Source organism: Antechinus flavipes, chromosome 2, assembly GCF_016432865.1.
Source record: "Antechinus flavipes isolate AdamAnt ecotype Samford, QLD, Australia chromosome 2, AdamAnt_v2, whole genome shotgun sequence".
NCBI lineage: Eukaryota > Metazoa > Chordata > Mammalia > Dasyuromorphia > Dasyuridae > Antechinus > Antechinus flavipes.
In genome coordinates this window covers 213,926,645-213,951,444 of record NC_067399.1, presented here as the reverse complement: position 1 = coordinate 213,951,444, position 24,800 = coordinate 213,926,645, and the positions used below count along the sequence as shown (strand labels likewise).

At 34.2% G+C, this 24,800-nt stretch overlaps 1 protein-coding gene across 1 annotated transcript; it reads left to right on the top strand.

Annotated features, from left to right (window-relative positions):
* The first annotated feature begins 5,257 nt into the window (after positions 1 to 5,257).
* Positions 5,258 to 24,454, top strand: SULT6B1 (sulfotransferase family 6B member 1). The gene is made up of 7 exons (XM_051976155.1): positions 5,258 to 5,456; positions 5,741 to 5,853; positions 13,144 to 13,233; positions 15,491 to 15,617; positions 18,868 to 18,962; positions 22,818 to 22,974; positions 24,284 to 24,454. The coding sequence occupies exons 1-7, from the start codon at positions 5,258 to 5,260 to the stop codon at positions 24,412 to 24,414; spliced, it is 912 nt and encodes a 303-aa protein (XP_051832115.1). The 3' UTR covers positions 24,415 to 24,454.
* The last annotated feature ends 346 nt before the right edge of the window (positions 24,455 to 24,800 follow it).

The window sequence follows — 24,800 nt, the reverse complement described above, 5'->3', positions numbered from 1 at the left end:
GTTGATTCATGTTATTTGTTATATTACTACTAGCCTGTATTATATTGCTATGTGCTTATGTAATTATGTGTAATCCCTCCCATATTGATGGATTTATGTACACCTTGTTTCATACCTGTTTCAAATGAGCCCCTTTAGAAACCTGCTAATCTGATTTGATTTTCTACTTCCTTTGGCGTTTTCATCTCCCTTCCTGAGATGTCAGGGAGGGTGTGACCACTTTCTTTTTATGGTGTTTTCACTTCTTTTTTGAGCAATCAGGGAAGGGGTGATCACCTTCTTTTTGGGGTTCTTACCTCCTTGAGAAGTCAGGGAGGTCATGACCACATTATGTTCTAAAACAAAAGAAATCCTTACAAAGTGTTAAGTCATTAGAGTTGATAGAGACAATAATTATCTAATTTAGCATGGTTCAGTATGATTGATCTTATCCTACAAGGAGATATTATGGGCCAGAACTTGAAACAAGGTACTAAGTAGAACTGATAGAAACAATGCTTGTGTTCACACCTTTAGGGAGCTCATATAAGCAAGAAGCTCTTAGGGCCAGAGAACACTCTGGGAGGAAACCCATAATCCCACTCTCATTTCCCACAATCCCACTCTCGGAGAAGGAGCATAAATAGAGCTTCAGTGAGCTAGTCAAGTCAGTTCAGAGAGAAGCCCTCTCTGGGAGGCAAGACAGATTCATTCCATCTTCCACCTTTGTGCTGGCTGGAGGCTGAAGGGAGCAGAAGCAAAGGACCAGTGGCAAGAACTCTTGGAACCAAGCAGAAAGGCCACTACGAAAACTAACCAGGCTATTTTGGAGGAAGCAATAAAAGATCTGAACTTTTATCACCTAGCTGCATTTTGGAGTGATTATTACTTTTAACTGAAATTAAGGCTGCCTCCAGAAAACCTCCCCAAGAAACCTGCTCCCAGAGAACCATTATATTTTAAAGAAGAGAACACCACACTCAGGGTCACACAATAGCAGAAAAAAGATAAGAATTCTAGCTATTCTAGCTTGGAAGTTTTGTGATCTATGTAAGTTCAATAAGCACCCATATCTATGATAAGATTATCTACCTACTGAAGTGTTGGCTTATTCATGCTATAACTTCCCTCCTTTATGGCAAATAATGTAGAACTGACCATGCACATGTTTAAAAGAAAAGTTCCATTTCTTGTTGAGAGACTATCTCAAGGGAGCATGGTAGCATGGGAAGGGCATTGGATTTGTGATCAAGAAAACTTGGGTTAAAATCCTGCCTCAAACACTTTCTGGCTGTGTGATCCTTGGCAAACCACTTAACTGCTCTGTGTCTCAGTTTCCTCATTTGTAAAATAAAGAGGATGGAACTTGATGGCCTCCAAAGTCACTTTCAGCTTCAAATCTATGATCCTATGATCCTAAGTAACAGGAAAATGAGTTCATGTTACTGAACCAATGTTTTCCTCAAATCCTCCTATAAATTACAGGCATTAATTTCATAACATGATCTGCTGTATTGTCTCCTTTACTGTTTCATCCTCCTGAGAAGTAAACAAAAAATGTTCCAATTAATCTTAATCCTTTCTGACTTGAATCTAACATGACTATAGAATAGATGATAATACCCTGAAGTGATTGAGCAGCAAGTTCAGTCACCATTTTGAGGTGGTAAGTGGTCTGTCTCTCTGTATCTTTCTTTCTGTCTGTCTCTCTGTCTCTGTCTCTGTTTCTGTCTCTCTTGTCTCTGTCTCTATCTCTCTCTGTATCTTTTTCTGTCTCTCTGCCTCTGTCTTTCTGTCTGTCTCTGTTTCTGTCTCTCTCTGACTCAGTTTCTGTCTCTCTCTGTCTCTGTCTCTTTACAGGTGAGGGAATTCATCTCTAGGTTTGGAAAGAATGTGATTTACTTATGGTCACAAAGCTAGTGTCAGAGATGAGATCTGAACACAGTCTTCCTTACTCAAAGACTATCAGTTTATCCTCTATGTCATCCTGAAGATGCTCCATTGCTGTTGAACTTCATTTCTGGGAATGTTGTGGATTCACTTAGTCAAAGTATATGTTTTCTGTTCTCTGCTCCAGATCACGTTATGATTATTGACCTCAAGAGGAGTTGGTTGCTCCAGCTCCTAAGGCATCTGTTGTGCCACAGTTCTCTTTTAATGTCCTGACCCAGTTTCCCTAATTGTCCTATTCAGTTATTCTGCCTCAGGTTATAACCATTCCCTCTTAATATTAGGATAAAGGTCTTATATCTTAGATCTTAGGCTATAATCATTCCCTCTTAATGTTTGATGGAATAAAGGTCTTTATCCATTTTAGACATCATTAGAGTATCAGGAGCCTCTCCAGTACCTCCCTCCATTATGTCATTCTCATCCTAGGTTCCTCCCCCCATTAGGTCATCATTCTTGTAACCCTATAAAAGAATCTTGTATCTGACATACATTGCTGCATTCTTGGAGACCATAGTCTCATTCAGCCCTGGGACCAAACCATGGATCCATTTGGTCCCAGTAAATCTCTTCCATTTAATAAATTATTGAATATTGTCTAATCTTTATTAGTTTCTCCGGCATTACACTTTTCCTCCCTAAGAAATAGTGTAGCCTTACTACATGGTAAGAAATGTGGTAAGGGATCACAAGGAATTGGACACAACAGACAAATGACTGAACAACCACAAAGAAATGACAATTATGAGGAATTGAGAGAAACATGAGAAGCTCCATATGGCATGATTCAGAGTGAAGATAGCTGAACCAGAAGAAGAATATCCAGAGTAACTACTATGATGTAAATGAAAAGAGCACTAAATGGAAGCCAAATGGAGTAACTGGAGTATCCCTCCATGGTCTCAGAAAACAGATAATGAAAGTTGTTTCCCTCCCTTTGGAAGAGTGTCAGAGGACTATGGGATCAGAATGTTGAACATATTGAATATATTGTCAGACATGATTACATTGTTAGTTTGTAGTAGCCAATATTTAGAGCTAGAAGGGAGTTTAGAGGTCATTAAGTCTAATCTCCTTTTATAGAAATGAAGTAACTTGTTCAAGGTCACACAGTATGTACTAGAGTGCAAATCCAGTACTCTTTCCATTATGCCATATAGCCAGATTAGACTCATTTGTTGTGGTTGTTTGGTTGGTATGGTTGGTTTGTTAGGTTTTGAGTTTTTTAAAATAAGGGAAGATTCAAGTGTCTAGTTATCACAGTATATCTACATGTGACCATTCTTCATGCATGGAGAGTACTACCTCTTAAAATCCCTAGTTTCTTTCAATGTTGTTATTGTTTAGACCTGTCCAAATCTTCGTGACCTGATTTGGAGTTTTCTTGACAAAGATACTAGAATTAACTATTTTCTTCTCCAGCTTATTTTATGGATGAGAAACTGACTTGCCCAGGGTTATGCAGCTAGTAACTGTGTGAGGTCAGATTTGAACTCATAAAAATGTTTTCTTCAAAACTCAGCTCAAATGCCACATGCTGCATTGAAGTCTTTCTTGATTCCTCCAGTAGCAAGTGCTTCCCTCCCAAGAAACTAACTATATATTTATCTATACTTATAGATGTACATGTTGTCCCCTTATAGAATATAAGCTTCTTGCCCTCAGGCATGTGCCCCGCACATGGTAGGAATTTAAGAAATGCTTATTTAATTAGCACAAGCCCAATCAACTAATTAATTTATTAACCACAATGCTTACATTGTGCTGTGTTGGAATAAAGTTTTTTTAAAAATTAGTCTATGCCCTAAAGAACATGGGCAAAGAATCAATAAAATGTGTTTTTTAAAATTAAATAGATAAATTCTGTTTCGGTGTTTCATTGTGGAATAGAGTCTTCAAATTTTTATCAAAAAAAATTTAAGCTTTAGCAGATGGACACTAAGTTGAAAAGGCTTTCCATATGAAGGAATTTGACTAGATGTCCCTACTAGAGCTCAATTTATGATCTTATGATTTGAAGTATGAACCTAGTGATGACCTAAGGATTGTCCTCCTTGATTTCAGAGAGGTTGATCATTTTTTTGATCTGGTTGCAGATAAATGAATTTTTTGGTTGTAGAAATTATAGAAATCATCTACTGAAGTCTAGAGAGATTGTAATAAGTGTGAGTAGAGGGTGTATCCATACTGACAAAATCATAAATCCTGGATTTATAAGTATATTCTCATTTACTGACTCAATAAAAGGTTGAGAGAGAATGTAACTTTCTGTTTCCATCTTAGAATGGCCATATTCTTCTCCTTAGCTCTCTATATTTTGGTGGTACTGTTTACTAAAATATAATCACATATCTCTAAAGATAGTTAGTTCTTATAGGACCTATTTAATGCTATAGACAGACCCAATCTTTCATCTGATAAGTGGATCTTTTCTTTTAATATAAATTGAAGATTAATTTCAATAAATATTTTATAATTCCCACTAGAATGGTTGCTTATTTTCTCTAACTTGGAGGGGGACATTACATTTTTAAAAACTGATATCTCTTGTTTTTAAATGAATGAACAAATGAATCAAGAAGAATTTATTAAGTTTTTTTTAGGGTACAAAATACTAAATACTGGAGATCCAAAGAGAAAAAGCAAGAGACCCTGCTGTCATAGACCTCACATTCTAATATTAGGAAATAACATAATATGAGAGGTTTCACTTACAAGTCAATGGCAAGATCCAGTGGTTCTTAAAGGATAATGGCAATGAGGATTATACATGTTCTTTAGTGTAATTTCAATTGACAAAGTTGTATATACATTTTTTATGTTGAACTATTTAACAGTGTCAAGGATATTCATTCTAAAATATATGCCTATTTCTTCCTATTTCCAGCAAATCATTCCTATAAAAAGTAAAAAGAGAGAAAAAGAGAGAAAAGTAGTTAAGCAAAATTAAATAATATATCAATTCTGATAGTATATGTGCTGTTCCACACCCATAATCTCACTCTAAAGTAGAGAGAGACATCTTTTCAATTTGTTTGAGGGGAGGAGAGCTCAAGTGTGGCTTAATGACAGATTTACCCCCTAAGTAATGAATTCTGGCCTTTAGAATGGATTAGTTTTCAATGATTTCCTTAGTCTTTTTCACACACCTGTATTTTGCTTTATTATTTTTTCCCATAGGAGGATGGGCAGGAAGAAATGAAAGAAATGAGATGTTTCTCATGAGGACAGGAGGAGCTGTAGGATTTTCCTTTACTCCGCCCACTAAGAGTTTAGTTAAAAGCTACCACTTTTGCTCAGCAGAGAAGTTTCATATCAGAAGGTTAACATGGCTCAGAAGTCCAAAGTTATTGAATACATTGATGAAGCTTTAGAAAAATCTAAAGAAACTGCCCTTTCTCGCCTTCTTTTCTCTTATCAGGGGATCACTTACCCAATAACCATATGTACTGCAGAAACTTTCCAAGCACTGGAGCACTTTGAAGCCAGAAGAGAGGACATAGTGCTGGCATCCTATCCCAAATGTGGTAAATATAACTCATTTGATACAATTGCCCTTCAAAAAAAAATTTTAAAAATGAGTCTGTAAAATTCAATATATTAAATTGCAATGCATGATAACATAAGATGGCTAACAAATTGTCATTTGTAAATTTTGTGTCAATGTACAAATGGAATATTTGTCAGAAGGAAAGAACTAGAACTTTATTTCTGTTAAAAAGATTAATTTTCAGTAAGGAAATTTTTATTCACATTTGTGCATTTCTCCCCTCAGTTTCCAGCTAATTTTCTTTTGTTTACTTTGATATAGGATCAAATTGGCTTCTCCAGATCTTTAGTGAATTAATATGTACTATCTCCTCCCAAAAGTATGAACATCCAGAATTTCCAGTTCTTGAATGTGGAGACCCTGAAAAATATCAGGTTAGTATCTTACTAGTTAGTGTTTGGAATTATAAAAGAATTAACATGGGAAAGGATTCTTTCCTTCTACTTGGTAAGTCCTAGTTCAGTAAGTAAGAACACTTAAATTAGAAAGATAAATATTTGTGATTAGCTGAACTATAGTTAAAGAACTTAAAACTCAGAAGAGAAAGTCATAAGTAGTACAGAATATAGCTGTAAGATCCAGGACTTATCACTGTCATTTTTACACCAGTGACCCTAAATCACTTCCTAATGAGAAGCTCCATTTGATATAATTAAAATGTTATGATTTTTAAGGAAAAATGTAGTTCTTTTCTTCCTATTATGATCCCACTCTAGCATCAAGTTGGTTTACAAGTGAACCATACAAACCACATGATTAATTTGTAAATTACAGATAATTTCTAGAATATAGAAGATTATTTAGAGAATCTGCATATCTTTTAAATATTTTATAGAGGACTACACTGTCAATATTCTGGCACCAACTGTATCCTATCCTTTTAATCCAGAAATTTGCTGGCTAAGGAATCAAATTTGATATGAAATTTCCTTAGCGAGGAAACATTAAAGATTAAGATACATTAAAGTTCTGGGATAGATTGGTCGTAAGGAATTTTCTCAGAATTATATAACTGTTTCCCTAAGATTTTCATGGCTTTCCTAATATAAAAATTCCTTATTTGAAAGATGGAAACTGAGTCTCAAAGAAGTCAAGGAATTTGTTCAAAATGATACTGGTAGTAAGTAATAAAAGGATGATTTATACCATAGTATTGGTCAGCTTAGCTGATCAATATCCAAATTCAAAATAGAAAATGACTTTATAAGAATCATCATGAAAGAAGGTTTATTTGGGGATATATAGGAGCAGGTAAATTCTAAGATTTCTGGAGTAGAAGCTTTATATCCACCTTGGGATAGGACTGCAGCTCTGGTGTTTTGGGTTTTTTTCCCCCCACCAAGTTCAGTTCCAGTCTACTCTTAGATAGACTGATAAGAAAGAAGGAAGGAAAGAAAGAAAGGAAGGAAGGAAAGAAGGAAGGAAGGAAGGAGGGAGGAAGGGAGAAAGGAAGAAAGAAAGAAGGAAAGAAAAAAAAGAAAGGAAGGAAGGAAGAAAGGAAGGGGGGAGGGAGAGAAAAGATGAACATTTGTAAAGACTTACTATCTATGAGGAATTGAACCAAGCCCTGAGAATACAAATACAGGAGCTTATATTCTAAGAGTGGAATTATCATAAAGAGTATTTTGGAAAAGAGAACACTGTGCAGAAAGTAACTTAAATTGTTCCCTAAGAAGAGAAGGTAAAAGCTAACCGTCAAAGCTGAGAACTTAGGGTGGAATCTAAATTACTTATGAGAGGAGGTAATAAGAATGAATAAAATTGTATTTAATGTCAATAGTACTCTGCCATCACTATGAACAAGAAAATATATAAAGAGATAAAAGGCTAGCAAAGTGATTTTTATAGTGAAGCAATAACCAGGTTATTTTAGGAAATATGACTCCTTATCTGGAATAAACAAGTCACCAGAATTGTGATTTTTGGTAGTTAAATGTGGCAGTGTTAAGAATTGGGCTTCATGGAAGGGAGGTGAGAGTAATCTTCAGATTCAAGGCAATTGGGATATTATCTCTGAGGAAAGGCTATCTATCTGATCAAGGAGTTTAATTTTTAAAAAATTCCCTGTTGAATTTAATGTATATTCATAGTTAACTTTCTCTGTGTACCCTTCTTTGATCAGTTCACATATATGAGGTTCAAGTGTTGCCAACTCCCCCCATCCCTTCTTCCTTATTTGTATAGTTTTTTATTTACACCATGATTATATAAATTCCATCATCCTTCTGCTTTCCCTTATATTTCTTTGCTTCTTCCTTTCTTCTCCTAAGATCATCAAAATATAACAAAATCATCTCCAGTATCTGTCATAATGACCCTTGATGACAAGAAAACACCCTAGAGAAACCTGTACCATCTCTTCCTTATAGAATTTAAATATTTTATCCTCATATGTACAATTTTATGTTTCTCATGCCTCCTATGTTTATATTTCAGTTTTTACTCATTTCTGGTCTTTTCATTAGGAATGTTTGGAAAATCCTTTTAACTCAAGTAGGAATTGTTCTATACTTAGTACTTGTATCCCCAGCACCTAGTACTGTGCCCTGTAGTATTCTTCTCTAAAATGTATTGTTCTCTGGGAGCAGTTTTCTTGGGGGGCTTCTGGAGGCAGCCTTAGTTTCAGTTTAATAATCCCTCCAAATACAGCCAGGAGTTAATGTCCAATTTATTTATTGGCTCTTTTCCTGGGGCCCAGTTAGCTTTCTTAGAGACTTATCTCTCTCCTTGGTTCTGAGAGCTCCTGCCACTAGTCCTTTGCCTCTGCCAGCTTCAGCTTCCAGCCAGCACAAAGATGGAAGATAGAATCAATCTGTCTCTGCTTCCAAAAGCTTCTAGTGCTTTTGTCCCTCTTGGCCCTGACAGCTCTTCTTTATGTGCCCCACACTGAGTATACATCAATCATTATATCACTAGGGAATTATTATTTGTTGTAGGATTCAATCAATGCTAAACTATATTTAACCACTGTCTCCTCAATTCCACTTACTTAGCACCTTGTTTCAAGTTCTGGCCCATAACAGTGTCCAGTACATGGTGGGCACTTGATAAATACTGGTTGATTTACTGATAAAATCAATGACTTCCAAAAACTGATAATAAAGCATTCCCGCCTCTTAGCAGAAATATAATAGAAGTATAAAATGAGAGTTATCAAACATGTTTTCAAACATGGTCTCTATGTAGATTTATTTTTCTTGACTATGCTTATTTGTTATAGGGAAGAATAGTTTTGGGGAAGCAGAAAGGAAGGAAATTGGGAATGAGAGACATTGGTGATAATGATGACAAAAAGAGATAAATATATTATTGATGATCTGTTAATTTTCATTCCTATTCATCCAATAGCTAAATTTGTGGAGAGACTCTGATAATGTGTGTAATCTACTTGTTAAGCTTTAATGAATTGTATCCATATCTGTCAACTCTTTCTGTTATTGTTTTATGTTGTGTTTTTTTTCCTTTCCTGAAAGGAAGGGTAACTATTTCTATATTTATTAATGTGTTATAAAGTATGTATTTAATCCTAAAGAACTTTATGAGGGCATGTAAACAAGAGATGATCACACCCATATATGAGGCTATAATTAGAAATAAAGGAAGGATGACTGACTATATTGTGCTTCTTTTGGGGACACTAAGAAAAGACATAGAGAATAAAATAGTGGTTCTCAAACTTTTGTTCTCAGTATCTTAATACTCTTAAAATTATTAAAGATTTGTCCAGAGTTTTGTTTATATGGGTTATATTTTTATATACTTAACATATTAGAAATAAAAAACTAATTTTGAATTTGTAGGCCTTCTGAAAGGATTTCAGAGATGTCCAGGATTCTGGACCATACGTTTTTTTTTGTCTGATTCTTCTTTCACAACATGACTAATATGGAAATATTTTCGATCTGATTGCACATGTATAACCTATATCAATTTGCTGGACCATACGTTTTTTTTTGTCTGATTCTTCTTTCACAACATGACTAATATGGAAATATTTTCCATCTGATTGCACATGTATAACCTATATCAATTTGCAGGAGAGGAGGGAGAGAAAGAGAGCATCTGGAACTCAAAAATTTTAAAATGAATGTTCAAAACTATTTGTATGTGTAATTGGGAAAAATAATATTATTCAAAAAAAAGGAAGAGATTGTTGCCACCAACATTAGAAATGAAGTTAGATCAATCATTGCTTATTAAGCACTTCCTGTGTGCCAGACACTGTGTTAAATTTTGTTGATATAGTTAAAAAAACAACAACAAACAACAGTAGGTACCGTCAAAGAAGATATGTATATAACTAAGTATATATGGTATATATGCAAAGTAGATAAAAGTTAACCTGAAAAGAAGGAAGGAGGAAGGAAGGAAGGAAAAAATGAAGAAAGGAAAGTAAGGAAGGAAAAAAGGAAGAGAAAGAAGGAAGGAAGGAAGAAAAGGAAGAGAAAGAAGGAAGGAAGAAAGGAAGGGAGGAAGGGGGAAATTTCTATATGTCTGTTAAAGTTTTGGAAGCATATCATCAGTTTTTTGAATCCTTGAATTGATCAGTAAGTGAACAAACATTTATTAAGTGTCTACTATGTACCAGGCACTTGTCAAGTGCTGGGGATACAAACACAAAGAATGGAATATCTATATCTATATTTATATATATATATATATATATATATATATATATATTCCCTGCTCAACTTAAAAGGTGCTTCCAAGCATTCCCAATGATTAAGTATCTAACATGCTTCAGACACTGTACTAAAGGCTAAAAATTATCTCATTTAATTTTCAAAATAACCTTGGGAGATAAGTGCTATTATTATCTTCATTTTACAGTTGAGGAAATTGAGGTAGGCACAGATGAAGTGACTTGTCCAGATCCAAACAGCTGAGGTAGACAAAGATTATGGGAATTGAGCAAGGTCATGCACTTTGTAAGTATCTGAGGTTGGATTTGAATTCAGGTTTTCCTGATATCAGGCTCCATATTTTATCCATTGCATCACCTAAAAGACTTTAGTTAGTAACAACTTGCCAAGACTTCCTTTTCCTGATGATGATGGAGTTGGACTAGATAGCCTCTAAGGTCCCTTCTAACTCTATACCTATGATTCTATTATAAAAACATTTAATGTGTATGTAGTTCTTTAAAATGTATAAAGTACTTTATATATGTGTAAAATACATATACATATATACATGTACTTACACATATATGTATGTGTGTGTATATATATATATATATGTGTGTGTGTATATATGTAATTTGAATCCCAACTTAATCCTGTGAGGAAGAGATATATATGTGTTATCATCCTCAATATATAGAAGAGGAAACTGAGATTCAGAGTTACTGTGATTTGTCACATGGCTTTTGTAAAGAAGCCAGTGATGAATTCTTGCATTCTTTCCTCTATATTATTCTGCCTTTTCATTCATTCATGTTCTCAGAAAATGGTTTTTCAGCTTTTCCCCACTTCAAGATTATATTACATTATAAACTTTCTCTTTTACTCTCTAAACTGTTAGACTGAAACTCTTATTATAAAGACTGGAATGACTCCACTCCACTTCCATATTTTAGGATTACTCACTTTCCTGTTTCAAAATTGTAATCTCCCAAGAATATCAAAGAAACTCATTTTAAGAAATATTTCAAATTTTGCATTACAGTTCTCCTTTAATTAATATCCACAAATATCATATTCAGTGCACTGACAGAAACAAAAATATAGGTCAAAACTAGTCAAGATTATAATTATTTTCTGTTTCTATGGAAATTCAAATATATTACATTCATGTGATTATTTTTGCCCATATTCTCTTTCACTGTTTATACTATTCAGAGTAACCAACCAATGGATAGATTTCTTGCTCCCTCCTTTTAAAAAATAGATATTCAAGGCTATTTGGAACAAAGGATCTTTTGAGTTTGGCTAAATAATCTCTCTTGGTAAATCCAACTTAAATTTTAACTTTCTTTGAAAAGAGGAGTGTATACTATTAAGCACCCACTGCACAGATCATATTATGTTGTCACAATGCTTTGGTTCCAGGCCTGCCTCTCCCCCTTCCAGGTATTCTCCTTAATATTAACCACCAATATCATTCATGTCCCATTTCTTTTAAACAATTTTCATCACAACTTTTGTGAAGGGATATTTACTTCATATGGCAATTAGGTGGTGCAGTGAATACAGTGTAAGTCCTGAAGCTGGGAAGATTCATCTCCCTGAGCTCAAATCTGATCTCAATTACAGTGTGACTTTGGACAAGTCACTTAACCCTGTTTGCTTCAGTTTCCTTATCTATAAAATGAGTTGGAGAAAGAAATGACAAATTACTCCATTGTCTGCCAAGAAAATCCTAAATGGAGTCTTGAAGAGTTGGACATGACTGAACAACATTTACTTAATATATGTAAAAGCAGAAGTTACAAAGCATTTCTTCCCAATATTTGAGGGCACCATTTTCTCTATACCATTTTGCCTCTAGAGAGAATAGAATCAAAATTAATAGATTTTCTATTCCACATTTGTCCCACCAACTTTACTTCAAATTCAGCATAGACAGTGAGTTAATTACTATAACTTATTCTTAGAATGATTAAATGATTGATTAAAACAGATTTTTGATTTTCGCGGGCTGGCTTCTAGGCACAGACTCTAGTGCCAATACTTTTGGCATCTACTATTTCAAGCTTTCGAAGCTCATAAGTTCATTGTGATCATTTCTATTATTCCTTCACTTAAGGTAAGAAAGAAGAAAGGCAAAGAAATGAAAATGTTGTGTTCATAGGCCACATATTGGTCCCAAGGGAGGCTCAAGGCCTCTCTTCATCTAAAGGCTTATAACATATATATCTCTTTCCTGAACAACAGCTAGCCAAGAAAGACCAAGACAAATAGCCTTAGTTATAAGGTTTTGCTAGTTGATACGTTTCAAATGAACTCCAAATTAATTTCAGCACCTAATCAATAATCTGTCCTTTATCCACATGGTTAGTAGACCTGAATCAATTACAAAATGTTTGTGCTTGTTCCAGTTGATGAAGCAAGAAGCAGACTCTCCAGCCTCTTCTAGTTGTAAGCAGAGCACATTATGCTGTGGTTGTTTCATTCTTTGTTTTTATGTCCTAAGCACCTAAAATAGTACTTAGCACACAGTGATGATAAATAAACAATTATCATTGATAAGTTGTTTGATACCTAGAAATTTTGATTCAAACAAACAAAAATTTCAGAAAGGAAATCCCTGTTGCCACTTCCCATCCTTATAAAGCAGAGTATAGAAGGATTTTGAAGGTACAAGATGACCAAAAAAAAAAAACAGTTAGAAAGATAAGCAGCCTGAGAGACTACAAGAAAAAAACTACATGAAATAGGCAGACAGACTTAGTAAAGAATGAAAGACTGCATGAATAACTAAAGCTGAGGCCTGAGCTGTCTTACATTACTGATAAAAGCTGTAGATACTGAAGTTCTGGTCAAATTGAGGGTGGGAAGTAGAAGATCCAAATGGAGAAAAGGTTAGGGAAGAAAGGGGAGATGAAAAGATATAAGTTTCCTAACAAAGAATATAGCTCTGCCTTCCTACCCCAGGCTAAGTAATGAATAGTCCCAATCCTGAATATATAGCAATCTTCCTTCACTTGTTTTTTATTTTTATAGAGGATGAAACAATTCCCATCTCCAAGGCTTTTGGCAACTCATCTCCATTATGACAAACTGCCCAAGTCCATCTTCATAAACAAAGCCAAGGTGAGTGTCCCCAGGATGCCCTTTCCATTGCCATTGAAAAGCTCACAGTTCCCTTAGTTCATTTTCTCATTACAAAGTTTTATTGAAATAAATATCAGATACCTAATGTGGTTGGTCTCAGTTTTTCTTTTGTTTTTAAATGTATTTTACTGATACTTTTTGTATTTATGTCACAGGAATTCCCTTTATCTTATTCCAGGATTAACCTTTCTTTAAAATCCTTATTTGCATTGAGTAAAATATCCAGAGACCATGTTTGATTATGTTGTTGTAAGAATTTTTTATTCCTTTACTCTATTAATATTTGGGTTCAACATAGCCAGCTTTAATCATAAAGCAAGTCACATAGCAAAGCTGAGGCTTTCCCTAAGGTATATTAAACTGAGATTTCTAATTATTCTTTAACAGAGAAAAAAATTGCAAAGAAATTTACAACCATCTGGTGGTTGTATAACCCAGATGGCCCCCTTTTCTATATATATTGACAGATATCTATCAGCTCTTGCATAATTTCTTTTCTTTAGTTGTCTCTTGGCTAGAAACCTTCCTCTCAACCCATTAGAATCTTTCCAAATATGTCTTTTAAATGTACATCTAATAAACCAACTCTTGAAGTGTTAAAGCTTACAAATCCATTTGCATAAGGTAAATTTTAATTTTTCCTCTAGTACAATTATGGATTCCCATATCTTTTTTGTTATCTATAAATTCAAAAATTGTATTCTTTCCCTTTATCATTCTGAAGTAATTAGAAAATTTAGGAAATTTCTGTTTCTTGTTCAAAGATGATTGACAAACCCCAAATCTATGCTGAAGTGTATATATATATATATATATGTATATATATATACATATATATATATATATAATAAACCTTGGTTTTACATCCTAAATCTCAACATGGATCCTCTGAAATTATAGTTGGCTATTACATTGTTCAGAGATCTTAAATCTTTCGAAGTTGTTTGTCTTTACAATGTTGTTATTATAAATTGTTCCCTTGTTTTTGCTCACTTCATTCTGCATCATTCCATAGAGGTTTTTCTAAGTTTTTCTAAAATGACTCTCTTTATCATTTTTTACATCACAATAGTATTTCATCACAATTAATATATCATAATTATTCAGTCATTCCCCAATTAGTTGACTTCTAGTTCTTTGCTACCACAAAAATCTGTTTGATCTGTTTGGCTGTTTAGGTCTGATAGTGATATATTATTGGGTCAAAAAGTAAGCACAATTTAGTAACTTTTTGAGTAGAGTTCCACATTGCTTTCCAGGATGACTAGACCAATTCAAAACTTCAACAATGTTTATTGCAGTACTTGTTTTCCTGAAGACCCTCCAACATTTGTCATTTTTATTTTTTATTAACTTTTCCAATATGATAGGTATGAGATGGGACTTTAGGTTTGGCAAGACTGGGATTCTTTTCACTTCCAAATCCATCCCCCTTCCAGGCACAAGGAGAGAAATTCAGGAATAAATATGATTAAGTTCCTACTTAATTGATTATTAATTGAATTATTGAATTTGATTATTGATTATTAATAAATAATAGAAATAATTAATCAGAATTTCAAACTCCCCCTTTCACCACATTTCCCTTTATTCTACATCCCTTTGTCTCTTTGTTCCCCAGAGAAAAATTAAGATAATGAAGTCTTAGATTCATACAAACTTTTTCCATTTACAAAGTGCTTTTATATCTACTACTTGTAGTCATAGAAATTGAATGAATTGCTCAAAACCACATATAAATAATAAACAGAGTTGAGCAAGGACTTAAACGCAGGTATTCTAATTTCAATTTAGAAGACTTTTTCAATCTTAAGATACTGCCTTATAGAAGAGAGAAAATGACATGATAAGGGAACAATCATTCATTAAGCAGCTATTATGTGTGAAACACTATAAACATGATCTCATTTGATCCTCACAATAACCACTGGAAGTTGATGCAATTATCACTCTCATTTTCCAGTTGAAAAAACTGAGACTCAGTTAAATTGAAACGATCTGTCCGTGGTCCTGAAACATCAGAGACAGACCTTGAACTCAAGAACTGTGGAACAGAGTTCCAGAGCACTCCATTAATCCATACTGCTGTGATCTTATCTCCATGGCTAGAGGTCTTCTGCTTGTTACTCAAATGTCAGAATATAAAATGAAATTGTTTACATTAACTCTTTTAGTAATTACATAAACATAAACTTAAACTAGACTGAACTTTTTTTTTTTTTTTTTTTTTGGGCAGATACTGGTGATGTTTAGAAATCCAAAGGATACAGCAACATCTTTCTTTCATTTCCACAATGATGTCCCTGATATTCCAAGCTATGGTTCTTGGGATGATTTCTTTAACTATTTCATGAAAGGACAAGGTATAGTTGTTTAAAGCAATATTGCTATTTCAGATGTGCCAGACAGTGTGCTAGTACATGGGTGTGCCAAGACAAAAATTAAACAATGCCTGCTATTAAGGAACTGACATTCTGCTGAAGTAAAAAAAATCATATAAAAAGGTACAAATATAAACAAAGTAAATGTAAGGATGTGCTTATGTAAGAACTCTTACAAATGCAAAGCAGGGCAAAGGTGAATTGTTCAAATCTCTTCATCCCCATCATCCATTCTCTTCCACATCCTCATCTAATACTTAGCATAGAACTTTATTTTGCAAATCATCCTTTACAAAAACTCTTTGAGGCTAGTAGTATAAACATTATTACTCCATTCTATAGACAAGAATACGCAGTGCTTTCAGAGCCACATCTATGATGACACTAGTTAATAAATAACTGAGGTAATTCAAATTCTAGTTTCTTCCTTGGAGGTCCTCAAGTAGAGAATGGATGGCCAGCCATTTGGTATGTTATATTGAAGATTGTTTTTTGTATATGAGTTATATTAGATAGCTATTAAGGCACTTCTGACTCAAATATTTTACGATATTGTGAAATTCTATGTTTCCTGATTTGAAGTCATGTCCTGGAGCTATTCTGCCATATCAAAAAGCCATATTTCATCTACTGCAGCATGTGATCCTTCTCTTGGGCAACTGCAGAGAAAGATGTGTGGGTTGAGGAAAGGAGGTGCTGCCACTGGTGGCAACCTACTTTCCTCATTGTCTATTCTTCTATACTTTGGCAATATGGAATCATTGAATTTTAGTTCTAGAAGGGACTCAAGATAGTTTCATCTATCTTCTTGTTACACAGTTTATGAATTTGAGACCTATCAACCAAGTCTAAGAAAAAGAAACTGCATTGAACACAGTGCCCAAAACAGCTTCTAGAAAAAATAGAACCTCAAATGGCCTGAAAGAAGTTTTTGTATTCTAGATTATTTTATTTTACTTATCTAACTAAGGTACAAATATATTTTAGAAACTAGAATCTTCTACTAATTTATTAGAGCCTGACTCAGTAGTTGTCAAATTTTTCATCAGGTGATCTTTGCTTTTCCTGCGATATACTTTGATGAAATAAAAAGAGAAGACATGGTTTCTGTTATTGAGATAGAAAACCCCCAGTAATTTATTTTGTTCTCCCCAGAAAGTTATAGAAAGGGATGAGGAATTAAATGATAATAGAATATAAATCAGGTGGTAAAATTTGAAGAAATTAAAGGTGAGGAAAGCTTATTATAAGGATTACTTAATTTCTCCAAATATATTGCTCTCTCTGCCTCAAGTTTCTCTCTTTCTTTCTTTCTTTCTTTCTCTCTCTCTCTCTCTCTCCCCATTTCATGCACTATGCAGCCTTCTATGTGATTATCCTGAAGTATATGTCTGACTGTATCACTCCCTTTAAAAAAAATTCCTTATTGCGTCCTCTTTTAGCATTTAGAGTTCCTCAAATTAGTTTCCAGACTACTTTTCCAGTGTTTTTGTTCAGTTACATCTGACTCTTCATGATCACAGTTGGGATTTTCTTGGCAAAATCACTGGAGTGGTTGCCATTTCCTTCTCTAGCTCATTTTACAGATGAAGAATTGAGGCAAACAGGATTAAGTATCTGAAGCTAGATTTGAATTCAGGAAAATAAGTTTTTCTTACTGCAGTCCTGGCATTCTCTCTAGGCACCATCTAGCTGCCCTTCCTTCTCAGTGCTATTACCCATTCTTCTTTACATTTTGTATGGTTCCCTCCAAAATGCTCTACTTGCTATTTCTTACCCATGATCTGTCTCTAATTTATCTAACTTTCCACAGAGTATCATTTATGTCTAGAATGTATCCTCTCCTCTCATTCACTTTTTAGAATTCCTAACTTCCTTCAAAGTACCATACTGATCAAGCATCATCTCATATTAGACCTTTCCTGTTCTATTCAGTTCCTAATGCCTTCTCCTCCCTAAATTGTCTGGTATTTATTTTCTCTACTAAAGGTCCCCAAAGTCTAATAATGTTTTAAGCTTAAAGCTTACAAACTTAATACTTCATCAGAACTTTTCTGGCACCCTTAATTTCATATATATTTACTTGTATGTGTTCTCTTATTAGAATAAAAGCTTCTTGAAGGCAGGGATTGTTTCATTTTTGCCTTAGCACAGTTACTGGTACACAGTAACTATTTAAATACTTGTTGAATAATTGATTAATTGATTTGCTAAATGTCACACATGAGTGAACTTTGGCTATTGAAGGCAAGTCAGATTACATCAGTGGTTGGAATAAGACAGAAAAGAACATATACCTGGGAAAATGTGATAAAGGCATACATTTATTTAAAATGACATGATATTAACTGCAGTTTGACTAAAATGACTGGGCATTAGAGGAAAATCTAAATTCCAGACTTGAGCAGGTTAGAATGCAGTTAGCTGAAATTGCCTGGGCCATAATAAAAATGAGAAAGGCTTTCTGTCACATTGTCAGGGTCTTAACCATGTCTAGGTCTCAGGTTTTTCCTATCACTTTTATTTCTGTGTTCTTAAAAGTTTCCTTGTTGAATTGAATTCAAGTCACGGGACCTGAGTTCAGATCCTAGTTTTGCCAATTAGTGCTTATGTGACTCTAGGAAAATCATTTAACTTCTCTGGGCTGAGAATGTAAAATGAAAAAACTGCTCTAGAAGACCTCTGGCTCTCTTCCAACTATAAGTATTTAATCCTATGTGAATAATATATATTCTTTTTTTCCTTTGAATATTATTTTATTTTCCCTAATTACATATAAAAATAATCTTTAACATTCATTTTAAAACATTTTAAATTCCAGATTCTCTCTCTCCTTTCCCTTTTTCTCCTCTCCTATCTTTCCCTCCCTCCCTCCTGTTTGCGTGTGTCTCTGTCTCTCTGTCTCTTTGGAATCAACTAAGCTGCTTCCTGTTCCATGAAACCTTCCCTGACCCCCCACAATTAGTTATTCCATTTGTTCCATTCCTTCTCAAAGTGGCATGTTTTGGTCAACATATTGTATTTCCTTCCTTTCCAACCAAATTGAAAGCAAGCTTCTTAAAGGCAGGAACTATGACATTTTTGTCTATGAATTCCCAGTACCTAGGACAATGCTTGGTATATAGTAGATATTGAATAAATGTTTGTTGAATTTTATTTGTAACACAGTACTCTATTTCTTTGATCTCATTTATTGAAGTGTGTGTTAATGTATTTTTGCTCTGTTTTTTAGTTTCTTGGGGAAGTTACTTTGATTATGCTGTCAATTGGAACAATCACCTTGATGATGAAAATGTTATGTTTATACTATATGAAGACCTGAGAGAGGTGAGAAGTCCTGGTTGTTGACATTTTGGAGTAAAATGTATCTTATGTTACATAGCAAAACAATTGGAGATATTTAGCAAGAGCATGAAAACATGAATATAGAATGAAGCAAGTGTCTAATGTGTCTAAAGCATTGGAATTGGGAGGTGAGTAATATTAAATAAAATTGAAATGGTAGAGTAGTATTTTCACTGATAGAAAAAGGCATTAGAATTTTACATGGTATGCAAAAGGAAACTATGGAAGGTTTTTTTTTTAAACAGCAGAGTGATATGATCTATATTTAAAAGATTTGTATGTAAGTTTTTTCCTCCTTGGCAGTTATTCTACTTTCCTTTTATTCTAAAGGGAAGGAAGGAAATAAACACTTATATAGCACCTATTACATATCAGGTGCTATACTAAGTGCTTCACAAAATATCTCATTTGATCCTTACAACAGCCCTAGGAGCCTGGTGCAATTTATTATATCCATTTTACATTTGAGGAAACTGAGGCAAATAGGGGTTGTTTGTTTTTTAAGTGACCTGGATTATATGGCTAATAAATGTCTATAATCACATTTAAACTCAAGCCCTCCTGACTCAGCCAGGTACTCTATTCAGTGTACCATCTACCTGCCTTATTAAGTTTCTCCCATCTCTAATCTATCCTATATACAAATGCAAAAGTGATATTCCTAAAGCACATAAGCATATATATTTACAGCTAGGAGGGATCTAAGAGAACATCTGAGATGTGGTTCTCAAAGTCTGGTCCAGAGCATCCTGGGAATCTCTGAAATCCTTTCAGAGAGTCTACAAATTGTGAGCAATATCTATAACTATAAACCACATAAACTCTTTGGACAGATCCTCAATCATTTTTAATAGGATAAAGATATTGAGAACAAAAGTTTGAGGACCACTGATAGTCCTATCTTTTCATTGTACAAATGGAGAAACTAATTTGTCCAATGCACACATGTAGAAGTGGCAGACAAATTTTAAAAAGAAGGCATTAGGATTGGCAATTACAAGGTCACTGAGGGAACCTTAGAAATCAGTGTTTCATTAGAGGGGTAAAAGAAGTCAATACTGAAGAGTAAGCACTGGAAGTAGACAATTCTCCCAATAATTTTAATAGAGAAAGGAAATAGAGAAATGGAGAGATTGTGACTTGGTGGACTAGAAGGGTCAAGGAAAGGTGTTTTTTATTTTTTGGGTGAAATGTTTGTAGAAAAATGGTAAGAAGACAATAGCAAGAAAAATGTAAAGGATATGGGATAGAGGAGGAAATGATTGCTGTAGCAAATTCCTGAAGAAGAGTATAAATTTAGAGTGGTAAGAGACCATAAAGTCCATTGAGTTTAACCCCTTCATTTAATGTTTTTATTTTAAAATGTTTTATTGATGCCTTTTGTTTTAAATCCAAAAAATTTCCCACCTATTCCTCCCATGTAAAAAAAAATCTAATTCAGAAAACTTGTCTGGAATTGTATACAATTTTCTGTTCTTATAGTCCACAACGCCTCTCCGTTATGTTGGGAGAAGTAGATTTCATTCTCTCTTTCAGGATTAATCAATAAACAAGAATTTATTAAGCACTATTATGTACCAAGCACTGTGTTAGGTACTGGGGAGAATGTTTATTGGGTTTTTTCCCCCATTACTCAGAGGTCAGCTTGATTTTAGTGATGTTTTCATTTACATTGTTGTAGTCATTATGCATATTATCTTTGTTTTGCTTATTTCACTTAGTATAAATTTATATTAACTGTGACCATTAAAAAGGTTCAAAAGACATAGTTTCTGGCCAGCAGGTTATTAATAAAAGAGTGGTCATTTGGTTATTTCTTTTAGACCAAAGACAATCTTGGTGGTAGGGGCTCACTGTTTACATACCTTTTTCTTTTTCTTTTTTTTTTTTAATTTTTATTTATTTATTTATTTATAATAACTTTTTATTGATAGAACGCATGCCAGGGTAATTTTTTACAGCATTATCCTTTTCATTCACTTCTGTTCCGATTTTTCCCCTCCCTCTCTCCACCCCTTCCCTCAGATGGCAAGCAGTCCTTTACATGTTGAAGGGGTTGCAGTATATCCTAGATACAATATATGTGTGCAGAACCAAACAATTTTCTTGTTGCACAGGGAGAATTGAATTCAGAAGGTATAAATAACCCGGGAAGAAAAACAAAAATGCAAGCAGTTTATATTCATTTCCCAGTGTTCTTTTTCTGGGTGTAGCTGCTTCTGTCCATCTTTGATCAATTAAAACTCTCTTTATCGAAGAGATCCACTTCCATCAGAATACATCCTCAAACAGTATTGTTGTTGAGGTATATAATGATCTCCTGGTTCTGTTCATTTCACTTAGCATCAGTTCATGTAAATCTCACCAGTCCTCTCTGTATTCATCCTGCTGGTCATTCCTTACAGAACAATAATATTCCATAACATTCATATACCACAATTTACTCAACCATTCTCCAATTGATGGACATCCTTTCATTTTCCAGCTTCTAGCCACTACAAACAGGGCTGCCACAAACATTTTGGCACATACAGGTCCCTTTCCTTTCTTTAGTATCTCTTTGGGGTATAAGCCCAGTAGAAACACTGCTGGATCAAAGGGTATGCACAGTTTGATAACTTTTTGAGCACAGTTCCAAATTGCTCTCCAGAATGGCTGGATGTGTTCACAATTCCACCAACAATGACATACCTTTTTCAATGAGAGGTTGAGAGTGGTTACTTCATGTTACCTTGGAACTGAGAAATTATCTTTATAATCAGACCCTTCCCAACCTTGGGCTATCAGGACAATTGGATTCATCTCTACCTAAACTTCAATAGAACACAATAGGCTTCCTCCCTTAAATTAAATTTCTTGTAAAATTAGGTGGGATCTGACCAAGATGAGGAGAGCTAATGTAATCTCATTATCAGTAATGTTCTTATATGTTTGTTTGTTTGTTTCCTGAGGCAATTGGGGTTAAGGGACTTGCCCAGAGTCACCCAGCTAGGAAGTGTTAAGTATCTGAGGTTAGATTTGAACTCAGGTCATCCTGACTTCAGGGCTGGTGTTCTATCTACTGTGCCATATAGCTGCCACAATCAATTTCTCTGAATTCCTCTTATTTACCATTTTTAACTTCACAATAATATTCCATTACATTTATTCTACTATAGATTTTTTTCATCTATTTTCCATTCAGGGGTTACTATCTTTGTTGCCAATTCTTTACTATCATAAACTCTTTACTCCATAAAGCCTGTTACTGTGAATTTTTTGTTATATATTTGATTTTTATTTGTGACTTTAGATTTCCTTCAGGCATCTTCTTCACTTTACAAATAAAGAAACTGAGATACAGTGAAGTTAAGTGACATGCCCAGACAGTACATTTTGCTCAGGAACTTTGACTTTAAACCTAGTGCATCAGATGGTCTCTCTTCAATGAAATAGGAAGCTAGGTTATTCTCCTTAAGCGTTTGGGGAATCAGGAGAAGGTGGTAAGAGAAGAAAAGAAAGGATCTAAAATAACCCATGTAGGACAGGAATTCCCAAGCCGAAACATACATACCTCTGGGCTCTGAAAAGCTTGTCAAATAGATAAGGATAATGCTTGGTAAACAGCTATATTATCCTATTGAAATCAATTAATCTATTTAATTTATGTGCATATACATCGTTAACACTATTATTTATTTTTGTATTAATCTGGAGCAAGGGAAAGTTTATTGAAAGCCAGAGGGTAATGGGACCAAAAAAGCTTGACAAACCCTTCCAGAGGGAATAAGATAAAAGTTCATTAAGAGTGGAAGAAAAGGAAGTGTTAAAAGTTATCCTGGAGAATTTTGTTTTCAGAATCTATCTGCAGGAGTGAAACAACTAGCAGAATTCTTTGGATTCTCTCTGACGGAGGAGCAGATTCAGACTATTTCAGATCGGACCACTTTTCAAGCAATGAGAGCAAAGTCTCAGGAAACACATGGTCCAATTGGGCCATTCCTTTTTCGAAAAGGTAAAGTTGCCATTAGTTTCAGAAATTTTGAATTACTAAATTTCTTTAGAGTTACCTAGTTTCTAAAAGGAATTTGAAGTACTCTCTCACCATCTTCATTATTATGTAAAGAAAGTTAAAAGCAGCATAATTATGGTAAAGAAGTATGAAATCAAGTTTGGTTTATTTCTGTCTTTGCCATTAATTAATTTTACTATTTAAAAATGAACCTTAACTGCCTGCCATCTAGGGGAGGGGGTGGAGGGAAGGAGGGGAAAAGTTGGAACAGAAGTATTTGCAAGGGTCATTGTTGAAAAATTACCCATGCATATGCTTTGTCCATAAAAAGGTATAATAATAAGAAGAAGAAGGAGAAGAAGAAAAAGAAAAAAGAAAATAAAAAGCTTTGTAAGAAAATAAAAAGCTTTGTTAAAATAAAAAGCTTTGTAAGCTTTTGCACATATGGGTCTCTTTCCCTTCTTTAAGATTTCTTTGGGATATAAACCCAGTAGAAACACTGCTGGATCAAAGGATATGCACAGTTGGATATCCTTTTGGAAAGAATGCCAAATTGCTTTCCAGAATGGCTAGATCAGTTCACAATACCACCAACAATGTTTTAGTGTCCCAGAAACTTGTATTTTCATCCTAAATCTTTTAAAGATTCAGACGTTTAAGAAAGGAGTAGTCCTTTTGAATTTTAAAGATATTTGGAATGAGGAAAGGGAGCACCTTACTTATTATTACTTAGCTGATTTAATGTTTTAGATGTTCCAGGAATATTTACATTTCCTGCGGAGCTTTAGATTTAATGGCAGTATTAAAATCTGTTAGTGGAGAAGAAAGAATTCTTTGGGGCAGATTCTATAGCACACCACCATTTTCCTCTTAAACCCTGCATTCTTTTTGAGACTGTATTGGCACTGTGATCTTTGTGCCCTTGGGATAAATTCCAGAAAAAATTCTAGTGATCTCTCTCTCTCTCTCTCTCTCTCTCTGTCTTTTTGTCTCTATCTCTATTTGTGTGTGTGTATGTGTGTGTGTGTGTGTGTGTGTGTGCATATGTACATGTATGTGAGAGAAAGACAGACAGAGACAGAGATAAATTGGAAGTCACCTGATCATTTTGGTTTTTTTTCTAAATAATGTCACTGATTTTACCCAGAAAATAATATTGCTCTTTGGTTATATATAACATTTTTATTTTATGTGTGTTTTTTCTCACATATCCAAAGTGAAAGCATTTGCTTTAAATAACAGTGAAACCCAGGTAATGCTATGTGAAAGAAAGAGCACACTAATGTCTGGTCCTATTGTTTATGTTTCCCAGGTGAAATTGGAGACTGGAAAAATCTGTTCAGTGAAACTCAGAGTGAAAGAATGGATGAAAAATTCAATGAGTGTTTAGCAGGCACTTCACTGGGAGTGAAATTGAAGTATAATATACATTGTAAAGCTTAACTTTATATTGGTTGGATCGGATGAAATCTTTTTTCTCTTTTTAAAGTTGCAAAGAATGGACCCAAACTGAAATTTGTAAATGTTACTGAGAAAGTGAATGTTTCAGATATACTGTGTATTCTTTTGTACTATTATATTTGGTTAAAAAAAAAAAACACCTTCTAACTGTCAGACTTGTTTTTATGAGATAACCTGATGAGATCATTATAATTTAGGATCTGATCATTATTTATAAGTTCATAAGTTCAGAAATTTAATTTTAAGCATTTTACCCAATGATAGTCAAACTTTTTAGGATTGACTCACTTTAACTAAATTTATAAGATTTTGATGTGATGTCAATGTATCAATTTATAACAGAAGCTATACCTGCTACAAAAATCAGT